The sequence below is a fragment of the Pogoniulus pusillus genome, chromosome 13 (genome assembly GCF_015220805.1).
Source record: "Pogoniulus pusillus isolate bPogPus1 chromosome 13, bPogPus1.pri, whole genome shotgun sequence".
Taxonomy (NCBI): domain Eukaryota; kingdom Metazoa; phylum Chordata; class Aves; order Piciformes; family Lybiidae; genus Pogoniulus; species Pogoniulus pusillus.
The window spans coordinates 14,502,987-14,528,300 of record NC_087276.1 but is presented as its reverse complement, the minus strand read 5'-3'; the positions used below and the strand labels follow the sequence as shown (position 1 = coordinate 14,528,300).

General features: G+C 38.0%; 1 protein-coding gene across 26 annotated transcripts in view; it reads left to right on the top strand.

The window, feature by feature from the left end:
* RBFOX1 (RNA binding fox-1 homolog 1) overlaps positions 1–25,314 on the top strand; it is a 1,229,664-nt gene that overhangs the window by 733,040 nt on the left and 471,310 nt on the right. For 3 of the 26 annotated variants that reach the window (XM_064153079.1, XM_064153063.1, XM_064153066.1), the window contains exon 1: positions 24,435–24,645. The exons of 15 other annotated variants lie outside the window; for them this stretch is intronic. Coding sequence is in view for 2 of the 11 variants with exons in the window: in XM_064153066.1 (XP_064009136.1) it covers positions 24,610–24,645 (36 nt within the window). In the remaining 9 variants the exon portion in view is untranslated. Of the gene's footprint in view, positions 1–3,809; positions 3,854–5,154; positions 5,208–9,761; positions 9,853–24,432; positions 24,646–25,314 lie in introns of those variants that run through there. 8 more of the 26 variants (XM_064153070.1, XM_064153069.1, XM_064153073.1 and 5 more) reach the window with 6 other exon arrangements.

Below are 25,314 nucleotides of genomic sequence, written 5' to 3'. Positions count from 1 at the left end.
CCTGCCCTCTCTGAGGTATATTGAGTCTGATTTAATGGACTGTGGACTGGCTGATTTGGTCTCTTCTGTCTTCAATTTCTGTGCAGGCTCTGCAGGACGGGTGTTCTAAACCTGACTACTCTAGTTAGATACTGTTACAAAAATCACTTCTGTGCTTTGTGCCTCAGTATTCCCATCTGTAAAACATGAATATTATTTAGCAGCTTCAGACATCATACATATTAAATATATTTTTTTTGAGGGGGGAGGGGGGGAGAGAGAGAGTTTAATCTAATTAAAATGCTTGTCTCAAGTAGAACAAGCCACATTCTGGACTTGCCCTTGCACATATTAAAGCAAGGCTGGGATTCAGACCAGATATTAATTGCTATTCAAATATTATACTTTTTTGTTGAGTGGTTACATGCCATTAATCTGAACAGTTACACAGTTGGTTGTCTCATCTGTGTAATACTCTTCTGTTGCTTCTGTTCATGGCCAAAAGATGTGGTGCTTTACCAATTATAATTTCCATAAACTGCATGCTGTTAATGTTCACATCTATTAAATACTGTGTACCAAAATATAAAGTATGCAAGAGAATGTTAATTGAAATTTCTGTATTTATTTCTCTCTGAGGAAAAGTATCAATGTAAAATAATAGTGTATCTCAGGGCTAGAGATCTTGAAAATCACATTCACAATAACTGTAATCTGCTTTGTGCTAAAGATAATAGGAGACAGTACTTTGCTAGGAGCTGTAGCTTTCATGTCTGTCCTATTGCACGAGGCCAAAGCTTAAGGCAGAAAGTAGATGTTCACTGCTTCTATGTTAATCCAGCAACAAAGCACCATGATTGTTGGATATAATACTGAATGGAGAAGTGTCTGCTTCTGTGTAGGTGGAATATTTGACCATTTAAAAAAAATATTTATGGACCTATTTAGAGCAGAGTTCTCAATGTAGTATTATTCACAGACCTATAGACCATTCTGTTTGATCAAAGTCTTTTCAGATTTTTCAGAGGGAACCATAAAGGTCTCTTTAAAAAAATGTGACTTTTTCAACTATGAATATATCAGATTAAAATACATTTGAATATGCAGATCTGGTGAGAACTGGCAATATGGCTGTATTGTAGCAAATAGAACACAAACTGCAATCATTATAGCTCTGAAATATTTAACATAGATCTATTGGGCCTCATTTTGTAATTCACTAATTTAGTATTCACATTCTGTTTGATGCTGTTCCTTCAGCATCCCCCACCTAAATTAACGGCACTGAAATTGTGACCTTATGGTGTATCTTTCAGCCACACTTTGATTTCTCAGGAAGTGTTAAAAATCGAAAATTTATTATTTATCAAAACATTATTGTGCATTTTGTCTGCTCAGTAAGCAAAACTGTATGGCAGCAATAAAAAGCAGAAAATGATGGGGGAGGTTTTCATCAAGTCATCATTTCCCAGCACTTCCTATTTGCATAAATCTTGATTTAAAGCCAAGCAAAAGTTTTAAATGTACTTTAAACTTCTTCTTATCCTCAATGTTAACATTAAATGCCCTGGTTTACTTGCTGAGCAGGTTAAGAACAGCTACTCTATATAATCCATGGGCTGAGGTCCACAGTGGCCTAAAAATAGGGGATAACACAGTAATAAATTTGAACTTGCTCCTTCCTATTTGCAGTGTCTTAACTGACAAACTGTTTCCTATTCATTTTAATGGGACTGGTGATGGATCATGTTGTAACATAAGGAGACATACTGACTAGGCCTGTAGGTCTAAGAGAGATGGCATATTTGTCACAGATCATATGGTGAGTTATAAATTATACCTGCTGTCTTCTGTACTCAGTAATTCCCTTATAGTCAAGGAGTAAGCATTGTAAAAGAGAGCAGATGGTTGTGTCTCTGCTGCCTGCCTTCTGAGTTTCTGTCCTGGCTGTACTGCCAGAGAAGCATTGAATAGCTGCAATTTTCTGCTGTTCTTCACTCCTACACAGGTCTCAGTTGTTCATCTGAGATCAAATCTGTGGTTATTATGTTAAGCAGAACTGTACAGTGTCATGTTCCTTAACCCAGCTTTTTATCAGACTTGGATTTTTTTGTAGTTGTGATGCAACCTAATCTAGTGCATATTCACTGGTCAAAACTTAGAAAATACATTTTGCTTCCTTCCTGCTCTCTTTCTGCTGTCAGGCAGACACATGCTATGTTATGTGTTCCTTCCAGGGCACAAGAGGTAATGTTCTCCACTTGGTTAAACTGAGTTTTGCTTAGGAAGGCCAGCTCAGTTCTTCTCCCAAGACTGTAATTATTAAAAGGAGATGATATTTTCTTTCATTTAGCTTATTTTTTTCCCCAGAAAGTAACATTCCAAGTGTCAGGGTTGAGTTGAATCCACTGATATTCAATACCATGCTGCATCATGCCAGCTTTAAAATGAATGTAGTGGCTGGAGCAAAGTATCCTGGGGCTTGAAGTTGATTGTAACATGAGAGGTTTCCCCTTCTGGTTGCTGCTTCTAGTTTCCAGGTTGGGGGTGCTGGGGTGAGCTGTGGGTCAGCCATTGGAGAATGTTGTTGACTTCTGCTGCTGCTTCTAGATTTTGCTGCACTTCTCCTGCAAGTAGGCTAAAGTAGTTGTGCATCCTATTACCTCATTTATAGTAAAACTCTTTTTATCTCAACTTGGAGAGTTGTTTTTGTGTTCCTTTCCCTCACCTCTGTGTTGGGCAAGAACAGGCTGTGTTAACCCACTACACTATCAAAGAGTTATTCCATGGGTTTTAGACACAAAGCAAGCTGACTGTAGTATATGAATGCTGCTGTAATTTTCTTCCCTTTGTTTTATTGTTGCAGCTATTTTCTCTTTAGATCTGGCATCTAGATATAAAAGACTGTAGATTCCTCTTATTTGGAAACCTTTAGTAATAAAAAAGGTCTTGCATATGTATTACTTCTAAGTTTTGAACAGCTCAGCTTTGGTGTTATGCTGGTACATATTTATGATATGAATGTTTAAGGGAGAAAAGCACAGAGGAAGCATACATTCAGAGACAGAGTTCTTCTGCTCATGTTGCATGGTCTTCATCAAAGCAGCAGAGTAGTAGCTGTTTTTCTGAAACAGAGTTAAGAGACTGTTGGACATATATTGGTAATGCTGGAATGTAATTGATTGACTCCATTTATGACTCTGTGGCTACGTTATTTCCTTGAAAGTTTATTAAGGAAGATAGATCAATTTCTCATTAAAGTGTCTGGTTTTGCTTCTTTGTTGGTTTTTTGTTGTTGCTGTTGTTTTTGTTTGGGGTTTCCCTTGTTCGTTGTGTTAATTTTCTGGTTTTGTTTTTTACCCTTTTGGTTGCCAAAACAAACTGGAAAAAACCCCCAACAAACCAAAACACCAAAACCCAACAATTACATTTTAGAAGAATCAAGACATTACAGATTTTTATGCTAATGACATTTAAAATCTAAAATATTTATCCTCCTTATTGTTGATGATTTCTAACTAAATGAGGCACTAACTAAATATTTGTAACATTTTGTATCACATGATGCTAAAGTGATGGTCTTAGTCTGGGTTCATGTAGTCTGGAGAAGTGCAGGGGACATACATGACTGATCAAAATGCAGGAAATTTGCCAATACTTCTGTAGACATCAGTAGGATATAGGATTGCTTGGGATGTGTGATTAATGGGCCTTAACTTTGCATATTGCTAGCAAATGAAAAAAAAAACAGGCAAGGAAAAAAAACCCTTTTTTTTCCAAATGAAATACTCTTTCATGTATTTAATTAAGATTTTTTTTTTTCTTCAAAGCCCATTTTGTGCTGACCAGTCTCTTTGAAACTGGACCTATGATGGTAAAGTAATAATTTAAGATGTAAAAAAAAAATCCTTAATATTCATTTGCCTTTAATAGATTGGAGTTTTTAGTTAGCACAATGTAGCCTTTCCAATCTTAATTAAAACTTCACTCCGTTTTGTATGGATTTATCTGTTGGAAAAAGGATTGCATGTGACAGGAGAGGTATAAGAGGAGAATGTGCCTGCTTTGCCACTGAACATCCAAGGGACATTATTTTCCTAAGTGTACTGTAGTGCTGGCCTTAATTTCACAACCTTAGGCAATGTGAAATGAAAATAGGATTGCTTCTGAAGCAAGAGGCAAAATGTTCACAAAAGATTAGGCCAAAACTTGTTAATTTGAAAGGAGGCTGAGAGGTGTAATCATGGTAACAATTAGTGACTAGTGAAATACAGGTGCAATGTGAGGTCAGTTTCAGAAATAATCTTGTGTTAAGGAATATTTACTTAGAAGTGTATATGTATAAAAATTAGAAATGAACTTTCTCAGCCTCTCCCTAAATTGATACATAACAAATGACTTTATTTTAGAATGTGTTGTAAAACAGGAGTTGTGACAGTTATGGCTGCCATAAGGACCCTAAGTTATACACTCCAAGCCACAGGTACACTCAGGCAAGCAATAATTATTACCCAACTGCTTTCTGAAGGGGCAGTGCAACTTTGAGAAGTGCAAGATTTCTGTGGATTCTAGGAAAAAAAACATCCATAATGGAGATTATGAGACTTCTGCTCACCCCAAAGCACTCCTGACTATAATCTGCTTTGAAGAAGAGGGAGAGAAGGTTCTTAGTTGCCAGATCCACAGATTCTGTGTTGTTGAATCAAGTGCTGTATTTTTCTTAAACTCTGTCAGAAATCTCCCAGTGTCACTGTGCAATTCTTCCTTAATTTCCATTCTAGAAGGATTTGCTGATTGCTGGTAATTCGTTGATCACTTCTTCAAACAACTGATCATAATAATTATAGTGCTCTTATTTAATGAAGTAGCACTCCTCTAAGGACTAAGCAAATATTATTTATGGCTCGAGTAATCCAGGTACAGAGAAGTTTAAATCATCTTGTCATACCCAAGGGCAGGCCATGCTTTTTGTATCTAAGATTTTTAGAAAGGAATGTGAGTGCTTGTATCCTATAAGATTTGCTTACTAGATCTGGTGCACCTCAAGTTGTGCAATGTTTTGTGTATAAATAAGAGGACATTGCATAGAGCTTTGTTGCGAGCAGTTAGTTCTTCCAAGATTTCCTACAAAGTGTTTGTTCATATGTTCTTTAGTTTGGAATCTGTATTTTTCAGCTCAAATGTCCCTTCTTCCTCTGTTCACAAAAGAACCTGTGCAAAGTTTGTGGGTAAGTACAACAGTTTTTCTGAAGACCTTAGTAGGATCTGGTTTCTGCTTATATTCTGGTTAGGAACAGGAGCAAAAATAACCCTCTGAAATTATGGTCTCTTAACTAAAGCTCTTGTGCCAGCCCTGGTACTACTTGCTGTAGAGCTACATCAAGAAATGGCTCTTTTGGTTAAAAGAATGGCTTAAGCCATATCAGAAAGTTTTGTGTTCTTGACCTAAGTTGTAACTTGAGGAAAACCTACCCTTGCACCAGGAAAGTGCATAATACTCTTTCTTGGATGATTTTCACAGAAGAATATTAGAATCAACCTCTTGCGTGGCTTTGCAGGATTGTCCTTTTAAACTTTAGGTCCTGTGTGTGCTTGCACAAGTGCAGCTACACTGAAACTAGCACTTAAGGTAGGGCTGTGGGAAAGTGTCTGAGGAAATGCCTTAGTCACAATTAATATTTAGAATATTTAAAATATTTTTTAAAAGCTACAGTAAGGTTAGCTGAGGGACTTCATTTGTTCACTTTTTTATTCCCCTAAAAGCCTGTCCTTGAGAATTCGTGATGGGCCTCTCAAGTAATGCTGGGAAGTACTTTGTCAAACTGGTAACAGAATGTTTGATATTTGTATTGCTGCCTACCAACCAGTGAAAAGGAAAACATTTGCAAGCATCTTTTCAAAAACAAGCCAGCTAATTATGGTAATAAACTACACAGTGAGGTCAGTCTTGCTGTCTTTGATCTCTAAAAACACTATCATCCATGAAATTTTATTTGCTAGTTGTCAGTCTGTGAGGTCCCAATGGCTCTTTCATACATGATTCATAAGGGCAAAGGTCTTCCAAAAATTTCTACATCATCCCGAATGATTCTGTCTCTTATAATCTGCTACTTCTTCCTCCCATCTTACACCGTGCTGCTTTCCTTTACTCTGCTCAGTTCTCTCATATCACCCTTCATTTCCCTTGCTTATTGCCCTTATTTTATTTTTCCTTAATTTATCTGAATTTCTTGGCACACAGAGTGGAACTTTCTTGTGTCTGTCTTCAAATCAGAGACCAGGTGAATTTGACAGGAATTTATACCAGGGACAGATTTTGTTCATTTCAAATAGGAGTGACCTATGGGAAAAAGGATTTATTGAAAGGTAATGACATTTGTTGCTAGTTCAAGACTGAAGGGAGCTGAAGGGTCAGCCAGTTCAGGGAAATGGGCAAAAAATTTTAAATGGATGGAGTGGATTTAAGGACCATCATGTTCAGATATCCATTTTCCACCTGAAGTAAAGAAAATTCTAATAACAAGACTGGGGATTGGGGAAAAGCTCGACCAAAAGGACCAAGTGTGTAATTGTATCTTCACAACAGCTAAATGAAGAGTCAACATGTCAGATCTTACAAAATATATTATGCAATATCTTCTGGCAATCAAGTAAATTGATTTTATTTGTATGTGCAGAAGAATAATACTGAAGAGAATCAGCTGGAAATAAATTACTGTAACTGTACAAGAAACTTTCTTGGTCTCTTTGGAGGTATACACCATGTTATAAGGTTACAAATGTAGTATCATGAATGGATATTCAGAATTAAATCTATTTCTTAGATTGCAGCACTGCAGATGCCAATTTCCACTTAAGGGTACCCTCATCCAATTGACAAAGTCCTATGCTGAACAGCACAAAACGTTACTTTGTGGAGAAGAGGTATTTAGAATGGGTAATGCTGGCTTTTGACTGTACTGAGAGTGCTGCTGATGATAATGGAGTTACTTTCTGTCATGATTTCTGGGATTAATTTGTTTTATGAAGTTTGAGGATGCACCTACTGACTTTTCTGGGAGTTATTTACTCTGAAGTCTTATCTGTTTGCTTTCACAACAGAGAAATTTTCAGATTTCAGAACTAAGCAATTGTGTTTATTTGTGCAAATAAATGTTTTGTAGGGTGATTATAAACAGAATCTAAGTAGCTTATAGACTTCTATTCTGGATAAACAGCCTCTGCCTTGTGCAAGATGCTGTTGTTTCTTAATGGCAGTACACATGATTTTTAACTTAGAAAAATCCTCCCTCACCTTTGAAAGCTTTTTTTTTTTTTTTGACCCAAAGCATCTCTAGGACTTGGTTTCATACAGTAGCCTTTCTCCATAAAGACATCAGGATTGCATTTTTTCCAGTAAAGTATATTCTACCATAAAAACAAGCCATATGAGGAGAGGCTGAGGGAGATGGGGTTTTTAGCCTTGAGAAGAGGAATCTCAGGGGTGATCTCCTTGCTGTCTACAACTACCTGAAGGGAGGCTGTAGCCAGGTAGGGGTTGATCTCTTCTCCCAGGCAACCAGTGACAGAACAAGGGGTCAGAGTCTCAAGTTGTGCCAGGGGAGGCTGGATGTTAGGAGGAAGTTCTTCCCAGAGGGAGTGATTTGTCCTTGTAATGGGCTGCTCAGGGAGGTGATGAAATTGCCATCCCTGGAGGTGTTGAAGAAAAGCCTGGATGAGGCACTTAGAGCCATGGTCTGGTTGATTGGACAGGGCTGGGTGCTAGGTTGGACTGGATGATTTTGGAGGTCTCTTCCAACCTGGTTGATTCTATGAAACTATTTACTGGTGTTCACATTTACATGTAAGTGAAGCTATATTAGCCAGATCCTGAGTTATGACATTAGCTTTTCTGACTATTGCTTTAGTGAAAAAATAATGTAATGACAGAGTTTGATATTCATGTAATGATAGGGAAAACTATCTTTTTTTTCCTCTAGCAATCCTAATCTTTTCTAGTGTTTGTTAGTTGTATAACCAAAACATTGGGGAAATTGCCTACCAAGTATCACTTATTTACTATTTAGAAACTACATTGATTTTTTTTCCTCCTTCTTCCAAGCAGTGAAAACTTACAGCTTTGTTTTTCTAACTGCAGTTAGAAAAACAGTGTAGTTACTTTAAGGAATAGAAAAAAAACATTTTTCCTTAACTATACTCTGGCTTGAGACTTATGATAACATGACCAATAGAAGAATGAGGCATCAGAATCTGTTTTTGCTAAAGCACCTAGCATCTGTTTTTCAAATTAATGAAAGAACAGAAGCCACCTTGCAGTCTCGTTAAAAAAAATGTTATGGCTTAAAGTGAAAACTAAGATTAAAATAAAAATCTGCTGCTATGCAGGTACTGCCTTGGACAGCTCTACATGTTCTCTGCCAAAGCTTTGCTGGGACTTTCAGGTCTGCCTCCAATGTCCAGTGGGTGGACACTGAACAGATCTGCTAGCTGCGTTCCACAAGCAGCACAGGAATTATGAGAGCTTTGCTTTACCAAGGCAGCCACAGGAGAAAGTCACTGTGGTGGGGCTTATTGGGTGTGGAATAGCAGTCATGGAAGTGAGCACCAGCATTGGGGCTTACCTTGTGTGCAATAGCACAGTCATGGCAGTGAGCACCAACACTGTTTTTCAACATGTGCAGATTCAAACACCTTTTCCCTTTTGTAAGACAAAGGCCTATTTGCCTGGTTCTGTTACTCTTCTGCTCCTGTGGACTCCAGCATCAGAAGAGATGAAGGAGGAGCTCTTGTCTGGATGTGTGGATTATAGGTAAAACCTCTTAGTCTCCTTTTAAGCACTATTTCTTAAGCAAAGAAAGTAGTGATTTGAAATGTAAAATTAGACTCTCAGTAGATAGTGATAACAGCAAGCATTTGACAGTTCAGGTAGGATTTAGGGAATTAGTTGAACTCATGTTCCCTCTAAAGCCAGAAAGCTGATGATTTTGAAGAATCCCAGCAGTGAAAACATATTCAATTGCCCGAAATTTTATGTCTTTGTTGTGTTTTTATTTTCTAATGTTTTCTTTTATTAAAAAGTTCCTTCTTGCTTGAAACAGACTTCAGTTATTTTTTTACCCAAATGAAACTACTCCTAATAAACTTCCAAAAATCCAGAGTGTGAATGTGAAGTCAGTGTTGCAAGCAATGAAAGAGTGGAGAAGAACCCAGTTCTGTAATTTTCTAAATGAGGCTGAATGTGGTTATGATCTTACTAAATCAGTACAATGGTAATCTGAATAATTTACTGCTGTGAGGTAATTATATGGGCACATTTTGGTAAAAAATAATTTACTTTTACCTCTACTTGGAATTGCTTGGAGTATTTAGAATACATTTAATGGTTTGCTAATTTGAGAAATCATAAAACATATTACAATTAAGGAAGTGGTTAATAATGTATAACTTGTTTAGCTGTATTATGGAAACCAAAGTAATTCCTGTTTTAATTGTGAAAATGTGAAATTTAAGTAGTGGCAGGCAAATTACTGGTGTAGTGATTAGTCATGGAATCAGATAGTGGAGCTGGCTTCCTTCTTGGCAAGAAGTCCTGTTTTTAGTATGATTGCAGGGTACTGGAATACTTGCCTAGCTCACTGCTGAAGGAACCACACTTGCTGAACTTGTTGGTCTCACTTTCTCTCTTCATTCGTATACTTGTAATTGCAGACACAAGGTGGCTTTAGATTTCAGAACAGAGTCTTCCATAATCTCTCATCAACATGATTCATCCAGAGTGCAAGAGTTGTGCGGTTCATCACTGAAAGTTTTGGAGGAATTGGTAGTGGCTGTTGTTCATTTCACCTCTGTAAAGCTGTCCAGAAGTAAGGAGAGGTGAGCATCACTTTATGCAAAATCTTACTTATTTCCTATTTGATACAGAGCTGTGCATGTCATCTTAGGTCACAGTGTAAGAGAGACACTGCATTCAGAAAAGGAGTCACCTTGAGTGTAAAGCTTCCAATAGGACCAGCATATAATACTGAACCACCCATTTAATTTGCTTGGAACAGTCGCTAGGCATTTATCTTTACAAGCTCTGTTGGCACAGTTGTCATTGTCCACAGCACAGAACAAATTAAAAAAGGCTGTTTCAGAAAGGCATGCTTTGTCTTTGAATGATGAGTTGTCCCAAGAGAGTAAGCTGGATGAAGTAACCATATAGTATTTCTAAAACAAAGAAACAAGGGAAGGAAGGAAAGAAAAAGAATGGAGCAAATCCACTGCAATTGCAGAAAGAGTTAAGCCATTTTTCTATTTACACGGTTTATTTCACAAGTGTCTGACTCATTGGGCATAACCAGCACAGTTAAATTACAAAATTACTATTTGGTTCTTTTTTATTGACTACAATTCAAAGCTGCTTCAAGCCTTCCAAATTTAATCCCCCCAGCTCTTTGCCAAGAACATTACCTTTTATTTTCAGCATTAAACTGTGTAAGATACCCCTAAGGCTACATGTGAGCTCACCCTCCATGATAGGAGCTAACAGAGTGTATCAATTGTTCATGATTTCCTATTCTCCTGTAAATTGGGAGAGGCGGGAGGAGCACTGGAACGGGAATTTTGTATTGTCAGCAGTTCTTTTGCAGGCTCTAGCTCAGGCAGTGCATATCAAGGTAATTAATTGTGGAATGTTTTCAGCTCCTCACTCTGAGTTACCATTTAGCAACCTGTCAAAACTGAACTAATAAGCTCATTGCATGTATTTTGATGTGCTTACTTTACTTTTTACTGTTGGGATACTATTTCACTTTCCCCTTTTTGGTTCAAATGAGTTAAGAAACCAGCATGAGATGATTAACATGGAGGAAAAGGCCTTTTCTCAGAGCCAGAATACCACCTTTCAGTGAAGCTTTATGTTGCTTTGTCTCTAGCAAATTAGTTTACTTTAAAGTATCAGAGGATTTTATCAGTGTGCTTTGTGAACTTAGCTTCCTTATGCTCCACCTCCCCTTTCTAGATGAGGACTTTCCTTATTAGTTGATTGCATTGCAGGTGTGAAATTATTATTTATAACTGTAATTGCTAATTATAGTGTAATTTATGTGTGGAAATTAGTGTTGAACTTTAGTATAGATTTCAACAAGTGATTTCCCATGCATATTTTGAAAGGCAAATATTAAATCCATTTTTAAATTGAATTAGATTTTAAAATGTCTTAGAATCTGCTTTCTCTTATGTAGAAAAATCAGTGTTTAACAACAAAAATAGTTGGATGAAAATATTTTAAAATCTATTAGCTTAGCCTTATTTCTTAAAGAACCTATAATCTTTATTTTTTTTCCCCCACTATTTCATTGATTTTATTCATTAAAAGTGATTTCCCATTGGAATGGGCTGCCCAGGGAGGTGGTGGAGTCACCGTCCCTGGAGGTGTTCAAGAAAAGACTGGATGAGGCACTTGGTGCCATGGTCTAGTTGACTGGATAGGGCTGGGAGATAAGTTGGAGTGGATGATCTTGGAGGTGTCTTCCAACCTAGTTGATTCTATGAAAGCTATCATACAAAGTTACCTACAAGACAGTTTACAAACTTTCATCTTTCTAATGTTTTAAATGATAATCCTTGTGTATATTATATTGCTATGAGTTGAAGATAAAGGTCACGATGGAAATATGGTTATGAGGAAGTATTTCTGCATGATTCACTTTCCACATGTTAGCATTTGGTTGCAGTTCTGAATGTAGCTGTAGTGGTGCAAGTGAGAACATGGAGCTGTCTTCTCTTCTGGAAGACTCAGTGATGAGACAGGTGTCAAGGTCAGTAGTGTAATGTGTTTATCTAGATGTAATTTTATTCCTCTTGAGAAATTTGTAGTTGTTGAACTTAGATTTTAAGTATTTCTTTTGTTCTTTCCTTCCCCCCCTCCCCCATTTTTTTATTAATAATGTGGAAGATTTTGTCTTTCCACGTCTGAAGTGACCTGTGGAATCACAGAATGGGAAGGCAATCAGTATTGAATATATCGTAAACACAGATTAAGTCTTTGCTAAAAATACCCTCCTGCCAATACATGGCAAGCATCAATTCTGAAAGAGCCACATTATCCACAAGTGACCTTACTGACCATCAAGATTTGCTTTTTCTTTTAATTTATCCCTGCCAATAATCATCTATCTACATTCCTGTGAACTGAAATCCAATTTGTCTTGAGAACACGTTAATACTGCCAAAAAGTGTTAAACTTGTCCTGAATTTGTCCTATCCATTGGACACATGAAAAACTGTAGAATAGGTCATTCGGCAGTAGAAGTTGGACAAATGAGAAGGGCCATTCAGCCTCAGGAGATGCCCAGATTCAAACAGGAAAGTCCAAAGAAAGAGGGAAACCCAAAAATAGTTGGATTTTTTTTGTTCATTGTTTTTTTATTAGATGAGAAACATAAACTGGGAAAGGAGTATTTGCTGGTTTGGAGAAATTAAGTGTGTACCTGAAAACAAGGATATTGATATTGCTTTAGAAGGAAGAGTTGCTTAAGAACTGAGGAAACAAAGAGGTACTTTTAATTTCTGTGCTTCAAAAAATTACATTAGGAGCATGATTTAGGGATGGCCACATTCACATTAGTGGAAAGTTGAAACCCAAGTATATAGACAAACGTAATTACCTTGCTTGTGATGTTGATTGATTCATAGGCTGAGCAGGTTCATGGCTAAAATTCCATTTAATTCATTAAAATCTGAGGTGAAAGGCATTGGTAATCTCTTAAGGTATAGAATTTATGTTGCAATGCCTCGTTTCATTGATGATCAAATGCTTTTGACATATTTTTCTTCCAAAAGTCTCAATTCCTTTTCCATTTCTCCTTCAGTGTATGGAAAGTGCATTCTGAGTGTTAGGCACATGTACATCTGTATGGTAGAATATTTCACTGTTACACAGAGTTGGAACATGTGTGACTACCTAGTTTACAATTATTACTTTTTATTTAGAGGTACACAGGTGGTTCCTTGTGAAGCAATTGGAAGTTCTTCTGTTCACAGAGTTTAACTTGGTTTTCTTCATCAGTTCATTCTTTAAGCTTAAAGTGTTTGATTTTTGTCTTGGTAAAATCTGTATGAAAGTATTTTATAATATTCCTGAAATAATACATTGAAGTTTCCTTGTTCTATTTGATAACTTGGAATCTGGGTAATATGCACACACACATACTGTAAGGGAAGGGTAATTCATTGATTGTGAGTTGGTATTTTCAAAATTGGTATTGCTTATTAATTTTGGTATTTAGGAGTCTCACCCTCCTGACCACTTATCTTAGTAATAATAATCTGGTTCTTCTGCAGTGGTCATGGAAACATTATACAAAGGAATAACTAGATGTAGAAATAAGTAGCAAAAAAAATGTATAAATATTAATTGGATTGGAAGAGAAAGTTCTTGCAATCAATATTACACTTGTTGTTGATTGTATGGCATGTCCACTAGATGGACTTAAGGAGCTCCTTTTTTGCTTATGGCAGAAGGCAATGGTGAATTACAAAAGGCTTTAAATATTTACTCACAAAATATTTCCCAACCCGTGAGGCTAGCCACAGCTTCAGACAAAATTCTGGGAATTCTGTCGGTGTTCTCTTAGCAGCTGAGGCTTCTGATTCTTCTCAGACTTCATGGAGTGCTGGGGAAAGGAGGCAGATGATCTCTGACTTTATCCTGATTTCTCTGGATGGCCTGTGTACCTCCAGGACTTACTGTCTTGGCAGGAGACTTTCAGGTGTAGGCAGGATGTCTTGCGATGTGCAGGCATAGCACAATGTCATGCTGGCTATGCAGGCCAGTCATATGGAGACGTTTAGATGCTATTCCTGGCAAACTCAAGGCAGCCAGTTTCCAGGCAGTTCAGGAGGCAGTAAGGCAGTGAGGCAGAACACTGCCAGAAGCAGAGAGCAATGGCAGCAGGAGACTTGCACAAATGCAACAGCAAAGCAGGTTGTGTTACTTGCTCATCTCTTTTTATCAATAGAGCCCAAGACTAATGGGCCTTTGGACACAAATTAGCCAGTCAGAATGGCAGTTAGTCAAGCTTGACCATATTAGCTGAAGCTGTAGACTTGCTTTACCCAGATTTGGGAAATGCATGAGGCAGCACAAGCCAAATGTATGTACCTTGTTTACAACAGGATGCAAACAGGAGCAAAAGAATTCTGGGCAAGACAGTGTCCCTGGACTCAGTGGCTCCAGAGACTCTCTCCTCTTTCCCACAGTTGCTTCTCCCCACAACAAAAGGAGAGAGAGCAGAAAAAGATGTCTGGGCAAGCCATGCTCAGGCCTATTCAGGCCTACCATCACACACACGTATATCACACATATATATATATTCATAGTTATTGCTTTAAGAGCAAAACTTCAGTGTGTACTTGTAACCTGAATTTAAGATTATTCTCATCCATTTACTTATTTCCTTACCTCTGTCCTAGTACTAAGATTTTCAGATGTATAGATATCAATGTGGAAGAGTTTCTTATTTTTCTACAGTTGTATTCTTGTAGCAGAAATTACTCATGGTTATAAAATTGATTCTGGTGTCCTCACTACGTTTTGGGTGTAGATGTTTTAGGGAAGTTCCTTTGTTTATTTTGGGGATGGGGATTTTTATCTGCGTGTGTGTGTGATTGAATTCAGCAGTCACATCATTTGCTTCACATGCTGACAAGTACCTTCCCAGTTAACACAGTGATGTTTGCTAACTTTCCAAGAGCTAATAACTCTCTGCAAGTCGTCAAGATAAAGGTTAATGGTACACAAATAATGAGGGAGGTATTTACTACCAGCACAAATTACTGTGTTTACAGTTGGAACAGTGTTTCCAAAGAGAATCATAAATAAGTAAAACTGTGAGCTCTATATCTGAGCACTAATCATGGATTTCTTTGTAAATATTGAGATTCAGATTAGAGCTTGATACATGGCAGCATGTGATTGCTACCTGTGTTTGCTGGAGTACTGATAAATTGCCATTTGATGTGATTGTAAAAAATGAACATATAAATAAGGTTTCTGTTCTGGGGATTTTATGAAAGTCGTTAAAAAAATAATTTCAAAAATCCCAAAGCCTCACTGCAGGGAAAAGCTCCAAAAGTAAATCACGATGAGGGAAAAGGAAATAAGACCACGTGATTCAGATGTTGATGTCAGATCTGAGGCTGTTTTCCAGTTCTGATTTAGCTTTTCTGCAGTTCTTAGGGGAATCACTTTTTCTCACCTAAAGCAGTTGAAGGCTCAAAGCTGCAACTTGCACAGTGTGGGTTTAAGGGTACAACTTCTTCCTCTAAACTGTGTGAGAGGTTTACATGTTTTAACAATATGTGAATGTTCAGGTTCTTTCAGTCACTTTGTGAATTTTGAGAGTGAAACCCCAACCCAGCTGCTGCATCCAGTTGTCTCATAGGTAATACTTGTCTTTCATTATTTAACAGTCAGAAAATGTAAAGTTGTCAGTTCTAGCCATGTTTCCTGTCATTTCTTTGTTTAATCATTTGTCTTTTCCAATTTGCCTTGCGATCTGAAAGGGAAGAGAGAGTGAGATTTTTTGAGATGGAGTCTTTGAAATAAGAAATGCTGAAGAGGTTCTATGGTTGGTGCCTGAAATGTCCAAACTGAGTTTTCATTCAGTATAAACTCAGAACTAAGTCATCAGGTAGACTTGTGTAACACCAATATTCCTGCTATTTCCTGAGCTTAAACCTTCTCTCTCTTTCCATTTTGTGAATAGCAGTCCCTTTCTGAAATAGTTTTAAATGAGTAAAAGGTCTCTAAAGTTGATTATTGAGCTGTTGAAACTTTGTCACTGAGCATATTTGGTGACTATTGCTGTTCTCAGTGGCATTGTTCGAGGCTGACAAGCTTCTCGTAGAGAATGACCTGCAGCGTGGCTCATCTGCTAACCAGCAGGCTGCATCATGCATCAGATATTCATGGAACTAAAGTCCCTGATAGCACTTGATAGTCTCCTGATAGAACTTGATGCATCAAAATACAGTCTAATGAAGAGAACTCAGAGGGAAAGGTCTTAAGCACAACATATCTCCTTAATAGCTCTCTGGAGCCTAACAAAATGAAATAGGGTGAAAATTTGCCTCTCACTAACCTTATCAAATGAAATATAAACTTTGCTAAGGCTTGAAAGTGAAGAAATACAGGGTGCAATTTGTATACTTTTCCAGTAGCATTTGTTTTTTGCATAGTGCAGCTGGTAGATAAGATCAGTATTCATCTTGATAAATGAGCAGCAACTGATGACAGACTTCCTGGTAATGCCTAATAAATTTTAAGGCATTAGAGTTTCTTTGGCATATTTTTCAATTTCACAAGAATGATTGCATGTCAATGCTTGAAAGCTGGGGCATGGCCACTTTCTTATTTTCAGTTGCAAGTGGAAGATGATCTTCTGCACAACTGCATGTAGGCATAGAAGAAACTTCCCAATTTCCAATAAACTGTCCTTGTTTAAACACCAGCTGAGCTGAGCACAGTAAGCAGCTGGGAGCTCAGAGTTTTGAATTGTTTGAGCACTGTTATGTAGATTTATGTTGTGCAGCTTTAAACCAGCGTTCATAGCCCTATAAGATAAATAAGACTTGAGCATGTCTTTCAGAGTTTTACTGAACTACTGAAGCACTTTCCTCCATTGGTTTCTTTGAGCTGGCTCAAGCCCTTCATGCCTCGAAGTGCTCATTAGCTGCCTATTGATTCTGTTAAGAGACTGCAGTCTTCCTGGGCTTATCCAAACAGTGATGAAATCACACCTGACAGTTCTTTTCTCTGTGTTATTGGATGCTGGCTGCTTATACTATTGACAAAGCTGTTATTTGAAGAGAAATAAAGTAAATGCTAAGCTTGCATTTGTAGGCTGTGATACCATTAAAAGTCACCTTTGTCGTGAGAACAGCTTCATTCCTCTAGTTGCACTGTGACTGTAGAGCAAAGGTGTCAAAGGTTCTTCACCAAACATTCTTCACATGTTTTTACTGCAATTATGCCTTTTCAAACTCAATCTGAAATTTATAATTTAAGAAAAAAATGTCATTGAACCTTTTTAGTTAAATCTTGGATTTTCTAATCCTTAAAGACCATCTGAGTGTCTCAGAAGTACAATTCCTACAGGAGGGCTTATGAGATTGGCCTCTTTGCTCTTTTGAGACCCCACCTTGAATCCTGTATCCAATTCTGATACCCCAGCATAAGGAGGATACAAAGCTGTTGGAATGAGTCCAGAGGAGGGCCACAAAGATGATCTAAGGTCTGGAAAACCTCTACCAAGAAGATAGAGGGAGTTGGGGTTGTTCAGCCTAGAGAAGAGACTCCAAGGGAACCTTATGGCTTCCTTCCAGTACCTGAAGGGATCCTTCAGGAGTTCTTGAGAGGGACTTTTCATAAGGGTGCCTAGCAACAGGACAAGGAGGAATGGTTTAAAGCTGAGGGAGAGTAGATTTAGACTGGATCTCAAGAATAATTTCTTCAATACGAGAGTGGTGAGACTATAGGATGTCCAGAAAGCTTGTGGATGTCTCCTCCCTAGATGTGTTCAAGGCCAGGTTGAATGAGCACTTGAGCAGCTGAGACTAGTTGTGAGGTGTCCCTGACTATGGCGGGGAGATTGGAGTAGATGATCTGTGAGGTCCCTTGCAGCCTAAGCCATTTTGTGGTTCTATGATTCTGTGTCAGTTTTGCTACTGTAGAACTCTAGATCTGCATATCTTCAGCAAAATACACCTTCTGCATTTGAAATGTCTGTGTACAACCAGTATAACGAGTAGATATAATTTTAAACGCTCTTGGAATTTACAGTCAATAAAAAATCACTTTTGACAGGTCAGATTTGCTTACACAGTAGTTTATAATCAGAACATAAAATCTCTTAGTAAATAATCTTTTCATCTTCATGGTAAAAGTCCGTGAAATTTTTTAGTAAGTTATTCAGGTCAAGTTCCTTTTGTATTACTGAGAAGAAGAACCTACCCAGATAGGTTCTATGTGTAGTAAAGCTTTCCTGAGAAATCTTTGTAATCTAGAATAGAGCTCTGAATTTGCAATCCACAGTTTGTACCTACGGGTACACCATCTTCAGTCATCACTCAAGCAGTTTTATGTGATGAGGGCTGTATTAAAAACGTAACAAATATGTCCTATGAATTTATTCTTTATCTGAGTATGGGGGAAATGATTAAGGCATATAAGGAATATGTATGTCATTAATCTCAGATCTGCTGTTAGACCAAATCACTGAGTTCTTGCATCAGGATCTTCCAGGATATTAACCACATGTAGGTGGGAGATGAGGTGAGCTTCACACACTCTATAAAGCTTCATTCAAGTATCTGAGAAAGCCATAGATGAAATTGACAAAAAAACATTCTTTGTGTTCCTTTATTTGAATTGTGTTTTACTTCATCTTCAGAATTATTTTTCTAACCTGTAGAAATAATTGATTTATTATGGGTATTCCACACTTGTTTGTTTTAGTCTTTCCATATATAAATGTCAGCTTCTAGCTCAGAGGCTCTGAAAAGAGGTGAATAGTATTCCTGGTAATTCACATCTAGAAATCGTGTTTCAAGCTGCGAACCTCTTTTTTCTGAACATGAGAAAACCTCTTATCACATCAAATCACAACTTATCTCATGCTAACAGATGGGGAAATCCTTGCCATGCTTCTGTGTCAGGAATTCACTAGAGTATTATTATACACTCAAAGAGCTATCTTCACATATTAGAGGGGAGGATTATTTTTCTTAGGGATTTCACAGCATGACAGGGAGGTTTTGTGTTAGGATAGCTGCCTTCATTATGCTTCTTCAGTGAAGAAGTGGATTTGTGTACAGGCAGAAAGATTCCTCCCCCCCCCCCAGGTGTCAAGGAAAAATTGTCGAAAAATAGATTCTTTAAGTGCTGGTTTTTTTCCATTTGTTTCTCTTTTCTTCACTTACAAGGAAAGCACTTTAGTGATAAAAGATCAAACTTGTTTGTTTATCAAAGATATGGAATTGATTGACATTTTTTGTATGTGATCTTTCTCATATCATTCGAAGTTAGGATCTGCATGAGTGTTTTGGTCATTGTTAGTTTTATGGCTCTCCTGTTATAGACAAAATAAGTATTCACACAGAAGTCAGTTGAATACATGTAACTGCATTTATGTAGGATCAATACATAAATTTGTTTTTAATAAATAATAAATAAACCCATAAATAATTTCTTCACTAACTTGCACGTGGTGGGTTGACCTTTGTTGGCTGCCAGACTCATATCAGCTCTCTCACTATCCCTGCTCAGCAGAAAAGGAGGAGAAAATAAGATAAAAAAAAATCTCATGGGCCATGATCAACAGAAAGAGATTAGTTATCAGTTATTGTCAAGGCAAAACAGATTCACTTTGGGGAAAAATAATTGCATCTATTGCCAATTTAAAAGATGTTTGGGAGGTGCAAAACAAAAACAATAATAAAAATACCTCTCTCCAACCCCTTCTCTCCACAGGCTCAACTTGTCTTCTTCATTCCCAGCTTCTATCTTCTCCACTTCCCACCCCCTACTTGGCACAGAGGGCACAGGAAATGGGGGTTTGTATCCAATTTATATTGTTAGGCAGGGAATATAAAGCTGGAGAGTTCTCTTATGCACTGTTAGTTCTTTTGAATGGCTTAAGCATAGGGACTTAAGATATGGTGAACTCAGAGCACTTCTGTAAGTTCAGATTCTTTTTTTGATTTTTCAGTGTAGAATTGTGTGTCTCCAGAAAAAAAAACTTACCTGGGCATAGTTCAAATCTGCAGTGTTGTCCCAGAGCATAGTAACAAGCAGTAGGTATCAACATTGTAGCTGGAATTAAGGTTCACATTAAGGAAATGCTGATAAATTCCAGTTGTGTGACTCCTGTATCATAGAACTACAGAATGGCTTAGGTTGGAAGGGACCACAGAGGTCATCTACTCAAACCCCCATGCCATGGACAGGGATGCCTCTCAACTAGACTTACAGAATCATAGAATCAACGAGGTTGGAAGAGACCCCCAAGATCATCTAGTCCAACCTATCCCCCAGTCCTGTCCAGTCAATTAGACCATGGCACTAAGTGCCTCATCCATTTTTTTCTTGAACACCTCCAGGGATGGTGACTCCACCACCTCCCTGGGCAGCCCATTCCAATGCCAATCACTCTCTCTGTGAAGAACTTCCTCCTAACATCCAGCCTATACTTCCTCCAGCACAGCTTGAGACTGTGTCCCCTTGTTCTATTGAGGGTTGCCTGGGAGAAGAGACCAACTCCCAGCTGGCTACAACCTCCCTTCAGGAGGTTGCTCCAGGACTCATCCAACCCGGACTTAAACACCTCCAAGGAGGAGACCTCCACAACCTCCCTGTGCAACCTACTTCATATACTGCAGAGATTCCTAAGCTCCAGTCTAACCCTACTCTCCCTCAGTTTCAAACCATTCCCCCTTGTCCTGTTGCTAGACACCCATATGAAAAGTCCCTCTTCAGCCTTTCTGTAGGATCTCTTCAAGTACTGGAAGGCAACTCTGAGGTTCCTCTGATTTGAGATGGCACTAGTAAAGCATCCAACCTGACTTTGAGCTTTTATCATTTTTCCTGTTCAAAGTTGAATTTAAATTCTGTGACTATCTTAAGGTGTTAAAATATCTTTTTATCTGAGTGTAGTTTTTGAAATCTCTGAGATGTAAGACCCCTGGGAGATTATATGGTGAAGATGAATTGCTCTTGAATCATATACATCATGTACTACATCTTTTATATAGCTTGAAACAATGAATGTAGTGTTGATTGTGACAGTCATATTTTTACCTTCATATATCAATAACAGGTCTCATAATGTAGAATTTTAAAAAGGAAGAAAAAGAAATTGTGTGACTATTGTTATGGGAGTTTTTATACAGCACAGTTTAATTATTTGGTTCAGTAGTGTTCAATAATTATTTCAACATGGAAAGCCCTCACAATCCCATCCCTTCAAAAACTAAATGGTTTCATTACCAGTAACTAATTTACAAGGCAATTGCAAAATCTCATGACTCCTTGTCCGTCTGAGATTTACAGTCTCTAATAAAAGGCTCTGGCTAGGAGATATGAATTAACAAGTCATTAAAATGAGAGCACATACTCAGTATTTTAATTTTCTGTCCCTTCTCTCACTGCTGGCTATCAGCCCTGTCTACTCATTCACCTGTTAGGGGACAGTGCTGCGATTCCAAACTACTTTAGTCATCTTATATCAAAGTGGTTCGGAGGAGAACCCTGCGGCAGGGTTTGGTTTGGTTTGGTTTTGTTCTTTAGTGTCCTGAAATAATTTATATTCCAAAGCACTTTCCATGCAGACCAAGCTCATCTTTCTGTTTGATGTGCCTCAGGGGCCGAAGACAATATCTTTCTCCTGCCTGAATGAAAGCTACTTCAAGATTTTTTGATCCTAGGAAGATGATTTTTTTTCTTTTGTTTTAATCCCCTAGAGACTGGTTCTGGCCTTTGGGCTTTAATGTGTTTCTTCCTTAGGAGTCTGAATACCCTTTTTGGATACCCAGGGTCTATTTCTGGCTTCAGGTGTAACTTTATTTATATAATTAATTGCGTAATCTTTTAGAAGGGATCTAAAATCAAATTTCTGACTGGTTCAGCAGCAATCTTTTTGTAGCTTAAAAAGTGGAAATACTAACCCTGGTGTTTTTCCTCCGTTCCAATGTTCAATTCATGCATTCTGTCAACCTCTGCAATTTTGTCTGCAGTTTTAACCTAACATTTATTTATGCTCTTCTTAGCAAATCTGTAGGAATATTGTCACCTTTATCCTTTGCTTCACTTGCAAAATAAAACCACCCCCCTAGTTTGATTTTTTAAGATACTTATCAGCTGTCAACGATTCAGATTTTCTATTTCATTTGCTTTTGGGTGAATATGTCAGTGATAATATCTTCACATGTGTAACAGACCAGATTATTGTTGTGCTTTACTGTCTGGACTGAGAACTGTCTAGACCTAGAGGATGGTGATGAGTGTCAAGCACCTTTGCAGAAGAGGCCTCCAGGGTCCGGACAGATGCCAAGTTGAACATGAGGCAGCAGCGTGCCCTGGCCGCATGGAAGGGTAATGGTGTTGTGGGCTGCATTAGAAGTGTGGGAAGCAAGTCAAGGGAGGTAATCCTTTCTGTCTTCTCAGCACTGGTGAGACCACAGCTGGAATACTGTGTCCAGTTCTTGTTTTAATTTCTAAGGTTGGCAACACCGAAGGAGAGAATTTGTTCAAACAAAATCTGGACTTAACAGATCTGTAACCATAGGGGACATCTCTCCTACTCTTCCTATTCCAACAACACTTTAAAGATGCTCTCCTACTCCCCACTACTATGTGAACATACAAAGTTGTTCAAAATTTGCTCAATTAACATTTTAAAACTGTTTATTGATTTAACAAATGTATCTAACTGGCAACTATACATTCAGGATCAATATCAGTGGTACAAAACAGAAGCCAGAACAGTAATGACCTGCAAAACATTAGTAAACACCTACAAAAAATTTAACACCCTTTCATAGCTTCTGTCAGAAGAGTTCACTCCACCTTCACAACTACACAGCTTCTCAAAGCTAAGGGTGTTAAAAGCATCCATTCAAGTGCTAGTTGCCCTCCTGAGGATGTGTTGGAGCTCTGGCTTTATGTGTACCCTTGCTGCTTTCTACACCCCTGTTGCCCACATGCCATGGTAAGGTGCCACCCCAGCTCAGGTGTGTACCCCTGCAGTGCAGCTTCTGCCAGCTGCACCCTGCACTGTCAGCGTAGCAGCCGAGTGCTTCTCACATGCCTCTTTTCAAGTGGACTCCCTTGTTTCTCAAAAATCTTCAGTTAATCCCTTGGTTACACTTTATATGGCAGATGGTTGCTGCAACCTAAATTCATAATCATTGAGTTCCTCTTTAGTGATGCTGTTTTTTGGGCCAAGACCCTCTCAGACACTTCTGGCTGTCCTGTTCGCACACACTGATGACATATTCCCATTGTAGCCATGCATAGTTCCTGGGCCATATACCCCAAAGAGGACATGTGGATCCCTGCCCACACAACCAGGTGCAGCTTGTCTGTATCTTAACTTGCTCTTACATCTGAAGAGCAGCTGCATTGACTCAGCCCACTCTGTGTTATGATTAATTTAAGGATATTCACACAGCTACACAAGTCAGTTGAAAAAACACAGCACTGGAGAGATAATGTGTTTTTGTTTGTTTCTCAAATAGCTCTTTGCTTTTAACATTACCATATGCAAGTGAGAATAGTGACAGCCCAGCAGTCAGGTTCCTTGATTTTCAGACAGGAGAACTGGTGAGCATGCACAACAAATTGTTCTTGCTACCATTCAGTCAATTGTCATATTTATGTGGAGATATCTGAAATATTGGCACAATAATAATAAAAGATAGTCAGCTCTCTGTACGTACTAATGGAAGATGACTTGTAACTTGTTTGTGCACACTAACAAAACATCAAATGTCTTCATCCTCTCAGACTGACCAAAAGATGAATTTCAAACCCATAATGGCATTAAAATGCATCAGAAATGGAAACAACAGAAGGATTCATCATAGATCAGGAAACAAAAGTGCTTTTAAACTATCAAAAGCACAGTATATGCTATTCTAATTTTTTTCCTACTTCAAGTTTCTGAAATATTTATCAAGGAATAATGTGTAAAATAATGAATATTGCTTTCCTATAGAAGCACAGAAAGCACACCATATTTCTGCTATAGTGTCTTATTAAATATGGATGTTTGGAATTTTTACTCACTGGCTGATCTTTTAGCAAATGATGCTAGTTGAGTTAAGGTAAAAAGAACAAGGCCATTAGTACAGTGATGGCTTCTGAAAACTGAAAGAAATATCTTTTCTGTGTTTTGGTATTAGAAAGCTACATATCCAGTAGGGTAGTCTTGAAGATTTCATAAGTTCCACAAAGGTGCATTTCACTGTCCCCATAAAAGATTGAATGTTTGAAAATGCGTAAGCAGAAAGATCTTGTGGTACTCTCAACAATTTTGAATATTGATCCTTAATATATTAACAAAATAGATCAAGAATTGTAAGGATCTAGGATGTGTTCAGATAATGTGAAGGCAAAGTTAATAGACAGTACTACATTTCTGACTACAGATTCATTGGAGTAGCTGCTTCAAAATAAGAGAAAAAAAGGAATGTTTGCTGTATGTCTGGGTATTTCTGGGTTTTCTAATCAAGTAAAGAATGTTTTAAAGCAAGTGCTTTTAGCTAGCCACTAGTGATCATTTGATCAGCCACACCTGATCGAGTAATGGCCATTATTTTAGTTCTGTCATCTGAGTTTCCAGGTGGAAATCATAAGGTCATTTAAAGTCAGAAGAGATAAAAAAAAAAGACCACAGGTATAATTAGAGTAATTGAGGGCAGCTGGAAGTTGAGTCAGGGAGCACAGAACCGGTTTCAGCCATTCCAGCTCTCAAGGAAGGTCTGATCAGACCTGGCTGTAGTGCAGGCTGAATTTAAGCTAGGGAGAGTCTCCAGTGGTGAAGTATGAATTAGTTTTTGTTTTGAAATACCATCTGGACAGAAGAAATGATTGTTGGAGATGCGGTTGTTCATCTGTGCCAGGTATGTCACATGTTTTTGTTCTGACCGGTACAAAATTCTCTTCCTTTCTAAGCCATGTGGAAGCATGGGTCATGTTCTGACAAGCATGAAGTGTTCTTTAGTGGGGTAGTTCTTATTTTGATGAGGAAATGACAATGTCTTGGAGTGTGCAGTGTTTTGCTAAGGTGGTTTTCTTAGCCTAAGTGCTTTTGCAGTTTGCAGTTTTGTGTGAAAGAATGTCAGGATTTCCCTGACTGGAGGCAGTAACCTGTGCAGATCTGTCTGTGGTCTCAGAGTTCTTAGGATCGATTTTAGGATCTTTAACTGAACTAATTCTCACCCTGTTGCACTTGGCAAGGACTAGTCTGTGTATTGAAGTGTGGGTGCTATGTGTTGCTGCCTGACCACCAAATTTTCTAGACCCTCTTTGCCGTGTAGATAATATTATTTATGCTTTTGAAACTGAATGGTAGTAGTCAATTATTTCCCTCATTTTAATAGTTGTTTTGGTTTGGTTTTTGGTTTTGCTTTTTGTTTGTTTGGTTGGTTGTTTTTTAGTTCTTAAATGTGGCATCAAAACAAGTGCTTCTAAATGCTACTGCTACTTGCACAGTCTAAAATGCATGTGAAATTAGGGACTTAAGGTAAATCATAGTGCTTTGAGTTCAGTTCTGTGGTTTGCAAAATACT